The sequence below is a fragment of the Onychostruthus taczanowskii genome, unplaced genomic scaffold (genome assembly GCF_017590055.1).
Source record: "Onychostruthus taczanowskii isolate IOZ18803 unplaced genomic scaffold, ASM1759005v1 scaffold65, whole genome shotgun sequence".
Classification (NCBI taxonomy): Eukaryota; Metazoa; Chordata; class Aves; order Passeriformes; family Passeridae; genus Onychostruthus; species Onychostruthus taczanowskii.
Window position 1 is genome coordinate 1469325 of NW_024504233.1, and position 14276 is coordinate 1483600.

At 38.4% G+C, this 14276-nt stretch overlaps 1 protein-coding gene across 4 annotated transcripts in view; it reads right to left on the bottom strand.

Moving 5' to 3' along the window:
- Positions 1-14211, bottom strand: part of CAMSAP2 (calmodulin regulated spectrin associated protein family member 2) — an 81846-nt gene extending 67635 nt beyond the window's left edge. For all 4 annotated transcript variants that reach the window (XM_041420716.1, XM_041420715.1, XM_041420713.1 and 1 more), the window contains exons 1-2: positions 13480-14211; positions 752-1011 (exon numbers count right to left, since the gene is read on the bottom strand). In XM_041420716.1, the coding sequence (XP_041276650.1) occupies positions 752-1011; positions 13480-13618 (399 nt within the window). In that variant the 5' untranslated portion in view covers positions 13619-14211. The remainder of the gene's footprint in view (positions 1-751; positions 1012-13479) is intronic.
- Positions 14212-14276: the final 65 nt, after the last annotated feature.

Sequence of the window (14276 nt, forward strand, 5' to 3'; positions counted from 1 at the left end):
AGCTACAGATCACTGACCACAAATACTCTGTTTACTTAAATTATTCTCTATATTAAATGTTAAATACAAATATAAAAAGGTGAATATTTTAAGTATTTCACTTTAAATTAAGTGAATTAGCATCTTATTCTATCATACTGCCATTTGCTAAATGAACATATGTAGACAGTAATTTTTTATAACTCAGCTCCAAACAAAGCAGAAAACCCATGACTTAGAAGCTTACTAATAGAATCATTCATCACTTGAACTAATGTTTTAATTAGCAGTTATATGAACCAAAGACATATTTTTTGTTGTGTGTTTTACATTGACTTAACGTGCAACAGGTGACTCTTCAATGTTATTAGGCTGAATTGCCTGCCATTAAAACTTTTTTTTTCAAGCTTTTAACCAAAGGTTTCTGCTCAAGAATAATGTTTTCAAACTTTTCCAACACAGAAATATTCACTTACAGTTAGTGCTGTAAAACTGAAATCAAAGTGATCATACTGTCACTGCTATATTTAAAAATGTAACATTTTAACTAAGTAGGAAGATAGGTGTATTTTAGCATTAATACAGAAGACATACATGACATGAAAAAAACAAACCTAAATCAAATCGATTATAAACTTTCCAGCAATGAATCCCATTGAACTCCTGTGAAAAATACTTCAACATAATGGTGCATTTTAAAAGACAGATCTGTAGGAATTGGGAGTACACAGATGGAGAGAAGAGATGTAACACACAGGCTTGGAACACTCACCATCTGAATTGGTTTTTTGTGAAGATCTCGTTCGGTCACCAACTTTTCTTGGTCAGTGACATAAAGGCCTTTTTGTGCCAGGGCTTGTATAACAGCATCATGACCTAGAAGTGGTTTTGCAGCATCACTCTTGAGAATAAGGCTCCCAGCACGACAGTAGAGCTCGGCAGACAGCAGCAAGTTAACAACAGGTGGTTTAATGTGCTCCTGGTCATACTGGTCTGTGTAAAATGGTTCTCGGAGCTCTTCTGGAACATTTTCTACAAAACACAGAGAGCACAAGTCAGTATCAGAAAGGATAGTTGGAGTATTAGGGGATTTAAAAAAATTATAGTGAACTCAAAATTATGTTAAAGAAAGCTTAACCAAGGGGAGGCCAAAGTCTATACCAGCAATTATGTTATAAAATACTGGGAAAAAAATTCAGACAAAGGTTATATTTGAACTATAAATAGAAACTTGAGAAAAAGTCAAAGTGTCTCACACTGCAAAGGCCACAACAGAAGACCAGTCTGTGGTTTACATCATCGTTACATTAAAATTTATTGGCTTCTCCAAATACATGCCCAAACATTCTCATTTCCTTTGGCATAATATTATATAGGTCAGACATATAAAGGTAGAACAACACCCATTTAAACACAAACCTTGGACTCTATTACAACAAAATGGAACTAAAACATTATGTTTCAGCACAGAAAAATTCAAGACAAAATGCAGCCTTCTAGTTTCTGTATATGCAGGAGAATTTTGATTACTATACTGTTTATTTCAAAGATCATGCATCACAGAATAATGACAATCCAGCAGTTAAGCACAAATACATGGGCTTTTGACTGAAAGTAGAAGAATGGAGAAAGAATAAAAAATATTATCACTTTCTTTCTGGCAAAATACTGAATTCTTACTGGCCTTGTTGTGTTACTGACTTCCCTTAAAATTGTGGTTTTCCTCCTTTTACAGCGAGGAGGCTTAGTACCCACAGAAAGCTACGCAAGATTTTGTCAAACCTATGCTGAGATTTTAACTCCAAAATTAGCATTCCAAGGCAATCCAACATTTTTTTCATGTACTGTACATAACACAATACAGGCAGACTATAATTGTCTACCACAAATGTAACAACTATAAATTAATTAAATATGGTATTAGATCAAATTAAATTAAATCATGAGTCAAGTGGAAAATAACTTTCAGATTTTCAGGCATACACACTGCAAGATGCTTCATTTTCTTCCTGGAAGAATTTAATTTTCTATTGTTGTAAAATTAGTTAAGCCAACAACAGTTATGGGATAAAGAGCATGTGATTCTTTTCCTGAGTCCAAATGCAAAAAGTCTATTTAATTGCTAGAAGAAAAAATAAGTGCGTAGGAAAGCAGTGATGCAACTCTAAGTTGCTATTCCCTTTGCCTTCAGCTGGATAAATGGCTAAACAGACAAGGTTTGAATCAGTCTGGAGTAAACAGCTCAGTAAGGGTGGAGCAGAAGAAGAGAGAAAAAACAGAACATGCCATCACAAGATAATGACAGATTATCTCCTTCCTCATACATATTCTATTGCAGTTCATGCGCTTCCATTATGGGCTTTGGAAGGTGGCAGCTGTCTTCTACTTGTGAGGGAAGACACGCTTTGTAGAGTGCAAAAAGTGAAAGAAATATTAACACATGCTTTAAATGCTAGAAGGATGGTAGGAAAGGGTAAGATATTGCTGCTTCTTTTGCCAATTCAGAGTATCAAGGGAAAGAGATAGAGTTTGTCATTTGCTTAAACCATGAGCCTAAATTTGGCAAGAAAACTGACAGCTCTGCTTTAGAATACGGATCAAAATATAACATCAGCACAACTACTCTGCCCTTTAAAACACAAATCTAATGCCTTTTATTATCATCTTGTAAAAAAGCCCTACATTTTTACAAGATGATAATAAAACTGCTAACAAAAATATGTACCGGTATCAGGAGATATTTCCATCTTCTCTTCCACTTCCCAACTTCACCTACTGACTACAGGATCCAGAGTCATCCAATCCAACACAAAGTATTTCTAATTGAGCATCTCAGAGCTGCTAGATACCTGCTTCCCCAGGTATTGCTTTCATCTAACTTAATTCTACCTGACCTTCTTTCTTTTCCCTGTTTGTCCACACACTATCTATTTAAATATTAAGTTGGTATTTCTGAAGTCCCTAATGTGTCTTCAGTATCAGGAGCTCAATTCTCTTCAGGACTTTATCCTCTACAATTCCAAATGCCTACTCTTAAAGCATCTTTATGCTATTTCTTCAAGCTAGAGAGGATTAGAAAACGGGTTTTTTTGTACATATCTCACAATGCACAGGCAGCAGATTTTGCTTTTGAAAAAAAACAAAAAACCCCACAATAAAAACCCAAACCAACCAATTAAATAAAAACCCAAACTAAAATCCACACACCCCTGTTTTGAAGCAGATGAGAATTTCAATGGGAATGGGGGGAAGCAGGGAGGAACAGATAAAGCCAAATGTAATTTCTTAGAAGACTTAAAAAAAGCCCCATTCCTATATGAAAAAAAGCCAAACCCTCTTGAGGCAGGAGTACTTAGCTACACTCAAACAGAAGTCATACTCTGTGGTTCAGATTCACTGAAGACAAAGACAGATTTCAAGTCTGAAAATTTGAGCCAGAAGAGAAATCTCAAGACAGTAAATAACAAACCCAATGCCTGTTAATTCTCATCTTGTGTACCACTGAAGCACATCCTAAAGTGACAAGATGCAATAAATACATTTATCATGAAAGAATGACATCCGCTGCTGGGATTTAGTAATTAAAAACTCAATACAGTTAAAAAAAAATCAACATGATGACTAGCAAAGGCAAATAGAATTATTTATAAAGCTTAGTTCTGCTTCTGAAAATATAGAAAAAGACAAAATGACATGTATGCCATTTCTTTTACTTCATTGGCGTACACAAAAACAAATGTGGAAAAGAAACTCATTGGTCTTCATAAAAATAAAATCAGAAAAATAAATTTATTAGAAAAATAAAATAAGGAAATGAAGGGCTAGGAAGAGAAGCTGTGGCTACAGGCATATTCTGACTCTATAAAAAATGTGAAATCATACAAACAAGAAATCTCTAGTGCAACAAGATCAGCATTCTTTACAAAAATTCCTGTCAGACTTCCCTCTGCACAGGAAGAAACATGGCACTTTCCCTCACTTCATAACATATATTAAACTGTTTGATATTAGAATAGCCCTTGATAGAAGATTCAAGCTGTGTTCTCACGTTAGAGTTTAAAAAGGAAACAAAAACCCCCACAGCAGATAGGTAACAGACAGAGAAAACTGAGTAGAAGTCCTTCCAAAATTGGCATGTGCTGCCTCTGGAGTCCTGTGGCAGGGAATTTCAAGGCTCCATCCAGTTCTCAGTAGATTACCAGAACAAACAGCAGGGTCAAAAGCCTTTATTAACAATTCTGTCAGGACTAGAGATTGTTAAACAGGCTCTGCTAGGCAGAAAAGAATCTTAACACTAATCTTCATTGTGTGCATTTTACCAGCCTGTGCCCAGCTGACAAAGAGGAATCTTTCAAGATTAAACTCTGAGGCAAATGACCCGTTTTAAAAGAAATACCTTGTTGCGAATATTGCCATAAAGTACCATCTGACCTTGAAATCCCTGGTAATTATGTCAGGGGGTGTGTGGGGACACGGAGTGCAGCGAGCTGAACACATGCAATGCAGGTGACACCAGGAGCCAGGGACAGAGCTGGAGACAAGGGGCAGGATCTGCCTGCACTCTGCCAGCACCAACAGGCCTTGCAAACATGGACCTGGATAAAAGGCAGTGCTCACAGGCTGATGCAAGGGAAATGTTTCTCAAGAGAGACCACCAGCACATAGGTGCAGGTTGCCTGGGGGAGCCAGCTGTGAAACTGCCATCCCCAGGGACTTTCAGAACAAGGCACTGAGAAACCTCTCCTAACACTGAGGCTGCCCCTTCCTGGAGAAGGAAGCTGAACTAGACGACCACCCTATTTTTTCCTAGAAGTGTGAGCAGGACCACAGCTTTGGAAATAATTTGGACATTTTGAAATTTGTAAATATTGTACGGTGAAGAGAATAAATGAAGTTATGGGCAAGTTCAAGACACAAAGAAAAGAACAAAAAAGAAATAATACCACATTAGCCCAAAACTGTAACTCAAATTTAACCACCAAGCTAACTTCAAAAAAGTAATCAACGTATCTTCAGGTAATTTTTCATAAATGATCAAGGAATTAAAAGTCCTGCAGATGCTCTTTCTAGAGAAGAAAGAAAAAATTTAAAAATTTAAGAGCTTATTCAAAGCTTTAAAACAAACACAGAATAATTATTGTTCCCTGTTGTGGTTTAACCCCAGCCCCAACTAAGTTGCTCAGCTGCTTGCTCTTCCCCCCACTCTCCCTGCTGGGATGGGAGGATAGGGAGGAGAGCTGGAAAAAGGTAGATCCTGCGGGCTGAGATAAAAACAGTTTAATAATTGAAATAAAGTAAAACATTTAACAGGAATAACAATGAGAGGGAAAAAGAGAGACAGCCCGTTCCCAAGCAATGATCAGCCCCTCCCAGCCAGCTCCCCCAGCCGCTGCTGGGCACAGCAGCCATGGTTTGCAGGGGCCCTGTGGCAGCTCAGCTCAGCTCAGCTGCCCTGGCCACGCTCCCCCACAGCTCCTCCTGCACCTCCTCGCTGGCACGAGGCACCGAGAAGTCCTTGACTTGGAGAAAGCACCAGTGAGCAGCCACTGAAACACCAGAGTGTTATCAGCAGTGCACTCACGCTGAATCCAAAACACAGCACCGCACCAGCTACCACCAACAAAATTCACTCTCTTCCAGACAAAACCAGAACACTCCCCACCGTGAAACAGAAATGCAACTTAATTTTCCATTTCAACAGACCATTTTAAAGGGAAGGAATGGTCTAAAATTAATTCATGCACAACACTACTGAATTTACCTTCAAAAGTTGCTTTATAAGAAATCTTCTCTGCTCAGATAGGTATGAATTACTCCTTGGAAGATGGTATGAATTTGTTCTTTGGAAAAAACTGCTTGTGTTAATGTGAAAAGTCTAAATTTTCTTTAAAAACAAATTGGGTTTTTTTGTAAAATTTCCATGCTTCCACAGAGATGAATACAATTTGTTACAGAACTATTAAGTTTTTCAAGTTTATATCAGTGAACAATTTCTGATTTATGAATGCTTGCCTTAAGAATGTGAAAAAGCTTAGAAGTCTTTGCCAACAAGGTCTCCATGTTGTTTGTTTGTTTTGGTTTATTTAATTCCTGAGGACAACAAAACAAGTTAAAATATTTTGCCATGAGCTTTCTAATTAAATGATGCCATCACTTTTGGGAGCCACAAGGCAACATTAAGCCTCAATCTAGAAAACTTCCTCTCTACAGGTTACTGACGTCAATGCACAAAGACATTAAGAAGAAAAAAATATTTGTAGAAGACAGAGATATAATACAGAATTATTTAATGAAAATTCTAATACCTTTAACCACCTCCTAGTGCAAATCAGCAGATGAATGTATGCCAAATCTTAATGGACTTGATGGTTTTGTGCAGGTCAGCAAGGTATGTTTTTGCCAGGAGGTGACTGTGTCAAGTTACCTCATTCAGACTCCCACTTGCCAAAGAGGATTCTGGTGCCATATTTACAATCTGGGCACAAGAAAGCAGAGCTTGCACAGAAGTCAAGAGTCCAAGAATTGAAAACAGGTCAGAGAAAACAGTATTATATTATTTAACTTCTGGTGATTTTTTTTAGTGGACTCAACAGAAGAGGGAGACATTTCAATTTACTATTTTATTTTGGAGACACCATCAAGAAACAAGACTTTTAGTCAGGAAATGGAAAACAAAATAAGATAGTAGTGATTACAAATTTTTTTTGTTTGTTTGTTGAATCAGTCTGCCACTTCCATTGTTCTTGGCTAGCAGGCTGTAGGTGTACTTCTGTCTAGAGCCAAGTATCTGAAAGGCCAACACTCAATTCATGGCACACTCAACCTCAGTATAACCATTCTTAGCTTTGTCCACCTTGCTAAGATGAACTGAAGAGATTCTTGAATTTAGCATCATAGAAGTACTATGAATAAACAGATCTTACCCTCCTGCCTCTAGATGCTACATAAATAGACCATTATCCACTGCTTCAACAGCTGTTCTGCACTTTAAAGGGATTCCTCATTCAAAAAAAGGAAACGAACAAAAAACAAACAAAAAACCTCAAACTAAAACAATTTAAAAAAACAAAACCCAAACAAAACCCTCAAAAACCCCTCAAAACCCAAAACCAAACCAACCCCAAAACATTGAAGAAAAAAACATGCACAGGCTCTACTTTCATAGCCTAACCAGACTGCAGTTGTTCTTTGAACACTGCAAATCACATCAGAAATGCTCTATTAATTGTCACACTAAGTGGCTCTCCCATCCAATATTCTGCCTTCAGTAGCACAACATGAAGTGCTCCTCACAAAACCTACAGAATGTGTCTGGTACTGGCATTTCTTATTAAAATGGGAAGATTGGCATCTAATTTACTAAAACCTGTGTATTGATTCAAGTTTTAATCCACAAAATAATTGCTTAGAATTAACCCTGCCAATAAGGGGATCAATTTTCATTAGCATAAATGCCTTCAGAACTTATTTATGGGAGAGGCAAGTCATAAGAAATGTAAAGACAATAGTATAATTATAATCCTATCTCAGCACCTTGATAACTATTATAGACAAGTTATGATTTAAATATCCTATGGATCATGGGAAAAGCTGTTTCAGAAAATTAGAGAGAAACATTTCTTGAACTTACTACTAGACTTTATTAAGCCAAAGAAAACTTTTTGCCAGCCATAAGTAGATAGATGTGAATGGACACATCTTCTTTGGTGTCTGGCTTACAGGTTGTCTTAGTGTAAAAGTGCTTTTAACTGAATAAAAGAAAACATGTGGGAAACAGCTAGAACTATACATTTGGCAAGTAGACTTCAAACATTACATTTCAATTCTGTAGCAGAAATGTTTATTATTACCACCTGATGCAGTAATAATGTATTGTCCAATTGCATAAATAAAAAGGAAGGGGGAGGAGGAAGAACTCACTCTACTTTTCTTATGAAGTCTTGAGAATTTTTCACTTCTATCCTCATTTTCCAGAATGATCAGCAAAAACGATCATTCAGAGCTCTTGGTTTAGCAGAGCAAGTATTAAAAGCTACTAATTTCAGGAGTGGAATTGTATCCAGTTGTGCTAGCTGTAGAATGGAAATCAATAACATCTTATTGAAAAAGGGACACATTCCTGATCAATAGCATAAAAATACTCTTCAAGTTTGAAGGAGAGTCACCTTTGAACATGGAGTCACTCAAGTAACACAAGAGATGACCCTAAATCATAGGGTGAAGGGGAAAATTTTAAACCATATCTTCAGTAGTAACTGCAATGGTGGTCAAAAAATATAAAGAGAACCCAGGTAGAGGGAGAAGAAATATATTTCATCTCATCACCTGAAATCAGTGCGTGTTTGGCTACAGTCTCTGTCAGATCTGTTACATTCTGCAGACAAGCACCTAGAGTTGTTAAGGCAAACAGGCTCAAAGGCACAGTCATTGAAAGAACAGATTCCACACCCCAAAGGAGGTCCATTGTCAACTGCCAATCCTGTAACTGTCCCCCTACAGATCGCCTTCCTTTACATTTGTACATGCACAGTCTACAACTTCAGAGGACTCTGCCAAACCTAACAGATCCAAAAGTTCATACAATTTTATGTATTTACTTCAAAAAAAGTGGTCTACCATTAAACTACATTACAAATGTGCTCTACAGAAAGGAGTGATAAAACCACCTTCCAAGTAAAACATCTCAGTAGATGATCTATCTAAACCACTGATTTTTTTAGGACTGACTGAAGTATCAATTTGTCAGCAACTATTTTAGAGAGTTAATGAAATCTATATAAAAAAATTCTCACTAGAATCTCAAACATTTGTTTTTGAACACCAAACCCTTCTATACAAGGTTTTGCTACTGCCAGACTGAATACAAGTGAAGAAATTACTTCTGCTAGAAAAAGATTAAAATGTGTTCTGGCCTGTAACACCCAACACAACAGATGAGAGTATTTAGCTGCAACTTGTTTCTGTCAGATACACAGCGTTCATTTCCTCCCTTCATGGTTCCACTGGCAACATGGGCAAAGAGCAGTAAGTAGCCACATATGAATTCTGAAAACATTAATCATCAGGAGAAAGCTATTTTTAAGTTTCTTGGGTAATATTTACTTGCAGATGATGCAATTGTAATCTATTGCTTCAAACACCTATAAAGAATACATTTAATGTTAAATTTAAGGTTAAAAGGTATACAGACTATCTTATTTTGACTTTGGAAAACACAAAAATATTTAGGACAATTGCTCAGACTTTCATTTTGCTTTATGTTGCATGGATAGTAAAGTAGCAACAGATTTAACTCTATTTAAAAACTGTTCCCACATTTTTCTGAAAATCAGACACAGATATACTCTTAACTTTGTAACTAAAAATTGGATGAAAAGCTGTTTGAAAAACCATTTTCCAAGAGTACTATGTCCCCTACCAAATGGGAAGAACATGTACTTCCAGGTTCAAGAACTCACATCTTTCTTCACACTAGACAAGGTTGTAGAGAAGTGATTCCAAGTTACAAAAGGACTGAAAGCACTTTGGAGGACAAAATTATAATTCAAGATGATTTTGATAAGTGGAAGGAGTGGTTTGAAAATAGGATGCAGTTATGTAAGAATAGCTGCAAAGCAGGAACCTACAACAGTACAATTATAAGATGGGAACAACTGAGTAGGCAGCAGCTCTGCAGAGAAAGATAGAGAGCTACAGTGAATCACAGACTGCATGAGTCAACAATTCTAGGCTGATGCAGAAATGGCAAACATCATATTTTAGTGAACAAATCAGAGTATTATAGGTTGGAAATATGAAATACTTTTTCAAATTTACCTTGTATTGGTAATGGTTTAGCTGGACCAATACATCTAGATTTAAGTACAGAGCTCATGTAAATCAACCACAGGAAAAAATTCTATGAAAAACCAACCAACCTAAAAAAAAAACCAACCTCAACCCCTAATATACACAGAGAGCAAAAAGTTTGACCTGTAAAAAAGAAAAAAAAGTCTGTTTTGTCTAAACAACATAACAGACATTGCTTTTATTATATGAAAGGTGTTCTAAAAACATAAGGTGCCCACCATTCTCAAAAGCAGCAGGAAGAGGGTAAGTAATGGCTTACCAACATAGCAAAAGACATCAAGATTCTGTTCAAACATCTAAAAATAAATAAGCTCCAAACTGACTAGAAAACATACTGTTGAAAGTCTATAATTAGAGATTTTCAAAAACAGGCTAAACAAACATCTGTCAGGAATGATGTATATTTAGATGAGCCTGTCCAGCATGGATGGATAACAAATTTTTCAGGCACATTTTCTATTACTATAGCAGACTGAGAAGGCAAAACCTTTACATTCCAAAATAATGAAACCCACTTCTGTTGCTTTAGGAAAAAAGAAAAAAAAAAGCAAAAAAAAAAAAAAAAAAAAAGCACAGACTGTCACAATATTTTTCAACTTATTTCTATGAAGTATGTCCCATCATACTTTTTAAGTTGAAGGTTATAGTTTCCATACAGTTCATCCAGTTCTTTGGGAAGAAATTTTTCTATACTGAAATGGTTAACTGTCAGCATTGGGAGACAAGGCTGAAATTAAGTATTTGCAGATTTAATTTCTAAGGTCAAACATTCTCCCTTTTATATTTCACATTTGTTAATTTTCCCCCTTTCAGTTATTGCAAGTTGTGTCACTTAAACAATTTGCTTATTACAAAACATTTAATCTGACATGTCCTAACACCTATATATTGTCTTGCAGCAAAACACCAAGGCACAAAATCCTACACACCCTCAACACTTAAATAGGAATTCCTTCTTCAGTTAGTATTCCTTAAACAATTCCTCATATAAGATGCCTTCAACATGACTGTAAATACATTCTTGCTCTCCTATGACACCTCACTAATAGGACAACTTCTTTTGACCTGCCTGTGTTGTGGGTCAAACTCTACACTTGCAATTTTACCAAGGACAATAGCAATAGAAAATTTGTCTCTCAGTTTTTGGACCCAGGTATCAATGAAACACCAGAAGTCATTACTAATGTTAATGAACAGTACCTATTTCCAAGTCTTTTTGCAAGAGCAAATCCACAACATGTAGTCAAGGTGTATCCACAGCTCTGATTGTATTCAAATATGGTTTCAAGACTGTGAAAGCCATCCACTGAAAGATGTATTCTTTTGATACATAAATATTTTGATTTCTTTAATGGATACATGATTGTTACAATCTATGCTTTTCCTTTATGAAAGTGACCTGCATTACTTTGTTTCATAGACGGTAGGGAAAAACCCTTCACCTTCCCAAGCAGGCTTAGGGAACTTCAATAGTTCGAGCATAAAAATAGAAATAAAATGTGGCACCCATAAACACACTAATCATCCCTTGTATTTCCCCTGTACAAATGTATATAGCAATAGTTAGAAGACACAACTGAGGCTGTGATTTATTCCCAAGAACTAAAATAATTTAACAAACCCAAACTTCCTTCCTTCTTGGAAAAGGTGAAGGTCAGTTCTTCTGTTTCACTCCAAGCATAAAGGAAGCATTTGTACTGCAGACATGCAAGTCCTGTATACTGTCCTTCCCTACTTCAGCCAAACTTTTCTTTGACGTTTCTAGTTCCATTAACCTAGTGGAAGAACTGGGACCAGAAACACCACAAACGTGTGTGCTTACCTCTCTTCCTACTGTCACATTACTGCAGTGACTAGAGAGCAGATGGAGCAATTATTCCCTCTAATCATGTTTCATTTAAGCATCTCAGAACAACCCCAGTCATGAAAGGAAAGAGAAAATGAATTTGTTTTGGATCACACTTGCTATAAAAAGTACCAGAAAAGTTCCCTGCAAGTGGCTTTACACATCCAATAGAAACTCAACCAGTATAAACCAAGATATTTCAACCATAGGTTGAGAATCTGTCAAACTCCAGTAGAAAAAAGTTTTCAGGTTAGAAGGCTGGGTTATATAATTGCACAAGCATTGTACACTCAGAATCCTATGAGTAGACCCTATAGAAACAAGGTACCTAAAAATATAATGATCTCTGAAGATGTTCAATTAGGTACTTCCAAGAATTTTCTCTACTATTTTACCTCTCATACCTGCATAGCTAATAAAGCCATATATCAAAATATTACTTTTCCAGATTTCACAAAGAAAAGTAAGTAGAGTTTATCGACAAATCTTTATATGGAAACAGAATTTTGATCTATTCTTTCTTTTTGAAGTGATGCACTCACTAAAATTTCACCAGATTCAAGCACTTTAAAAGTGCCTTTTTGGAAGCACTGCATCAAATACTATAAGTTCGCAGAAGCATGTCCCATAAACACATGCTAAATACAAGTGAACCCTGGCTAAATACATAACAGCACCCTGGCCCTAAATGTAAAAGGTGCAACACTCCATAAGGAGGAACCTTTTCCTGTTATTTTACAAAAAACAGGGGCAAAAGTAATGATGGTTGATATCTACCTCACCTTTCAAAAAACCCCTTATTTTTAATCAACAGAAAATTAAATTATTACAATACTACAGCTATACTAAAGCCAAAAACCACAAACAACAAACAAACAACCACACCTCCTCCAAAAAAGCTAAAAAGTCAATTAAATAAAAAACTAAAGAAAAAAAAAATCCAAAACAAACAAACAACCCCACCTCCTCCAAAAAAGCTAAAAAGTCAATTAAATAAAAAACTAAAAAAAAAAAAAATCCAAAACAAACAAACAAAAACCAAACAAAAATCCCCCAGCTTGGTAAATTTTTAAAATGCTTCCCTCAGAAGACCTCTGCAAGCCTGGTATTCCTCAAGGCCCAATAATATTTCAGGCACAGAATAATAGGTCTGGTATTCCTCAAGGTCCAAGGTTTTCAACGACAGAGCACTGATGCATTTTGGAGGCACTACAAATCGATTCCCTTTACACTTACAGACGAGGAGAGCCTTCTGTATTGTGCAGGCCGAGACCTGGCACTAAATGCTCTTTTCGCCGAAACCCTTCTTAATGCTAAACCACTCAAATGGCTACAGGCTACTGTCACACATGTCAGAGCTAAGAGCACGCACCCATTTCCACTGCTAGCCCCCAATTCTGCTCCTAAGCAATACCAGGGAAAATTTCAAGATGACATACAAACGTGGATTGCTGGGATTTTTTTCGCATTGTAGAAGTGTGACCAGAGTAAAAAAATAAAATATCATTTACAGAGATCGATTCACTCAAACAAAATAATATGAGCGCCAATACACAAAATTTACTTGTTGATGGAAACAGTGGGACTACTCCAAAAAGACTAAGTGTAATTAAGAAAAAACAAAAGAAAAACAAAAAACCTCACAAGAGGTCAGAGATCTTAAGGATAAGGGAACAGACCAAAAGCATTTCCCACACATCTCCCCCCCTTCTCAGCTCCTCAGGGAATGGCTCGCACGTCCTCAGTAGCGAAGCAACCAAGCAGGAACCAGCATCAAAGAAAGGGAAGAAGGAGACGCCACCTACCTGTCCCAAAGGCTTTGGCCACCAGCCAGGCCAGATTACAGGCGATTTTCGCTCGGGAGAAATCATAATGGTCAAAGGGTTTGATGGCAGGAACAATGAAAGTCTTCCTCATCTCCTTGGCGTCTGCGGCATCCCCCATCTTCTCACTGGACCCCCGGCAATTGGGAACTTACATGGTTGTTTCTCCGTCCTCCTCCCACGGGCGGGAGAGCCGGCTGTAAATACGCCGACAGCAGCTGAGAGCAGCGCCGGACCCAGCTGTCCGTAAAGGGCTAACACCGCCTCCCGCCTTTCTCTGCACAGGAATGTAGCCGAGTCCGAGCGTCCTCTTCTTCCTCCTCCTCCTCCTCCTCGCTCTTTGTCTCAATTCACTCACGCCGCCGTCCCTCCGCCTCTGAAAAAATGCCCCCGGCGGCCCCGGCCCCGCGTTCCCTGGGGAGACCCTGCGGCCAGGGCCGTGCGCCCCAGGCGGCCGCCAGTCCTCCGGCCCGGGGCGGGAGCCGCCGGCAGGGCCCCCGCAGCCGCCGCAGGCCGGGACGCGGCCCTTCCCAGCGCCGGGATGTCAAAACGCCGGGGTCCGGCCCCAAAACGCCGCACGGCCCCGCACCGCCCCAGCGGCGGCCTCTGCGGGCCGGGAGCAGAGCCGGCTCCCCAACGCTGCCCGGCGCCCCCCGGCCGGCGCCCCGCTGCCCGCGCCGCTCGGCGATGCCGCTGCGGTTCTCCACCCGCGGCTGCCGCACTGGATGGGCGAAGGCGGCTGCGCATGTGCCGCCAGCGCCTCCCCGCCCGGGCGGGGC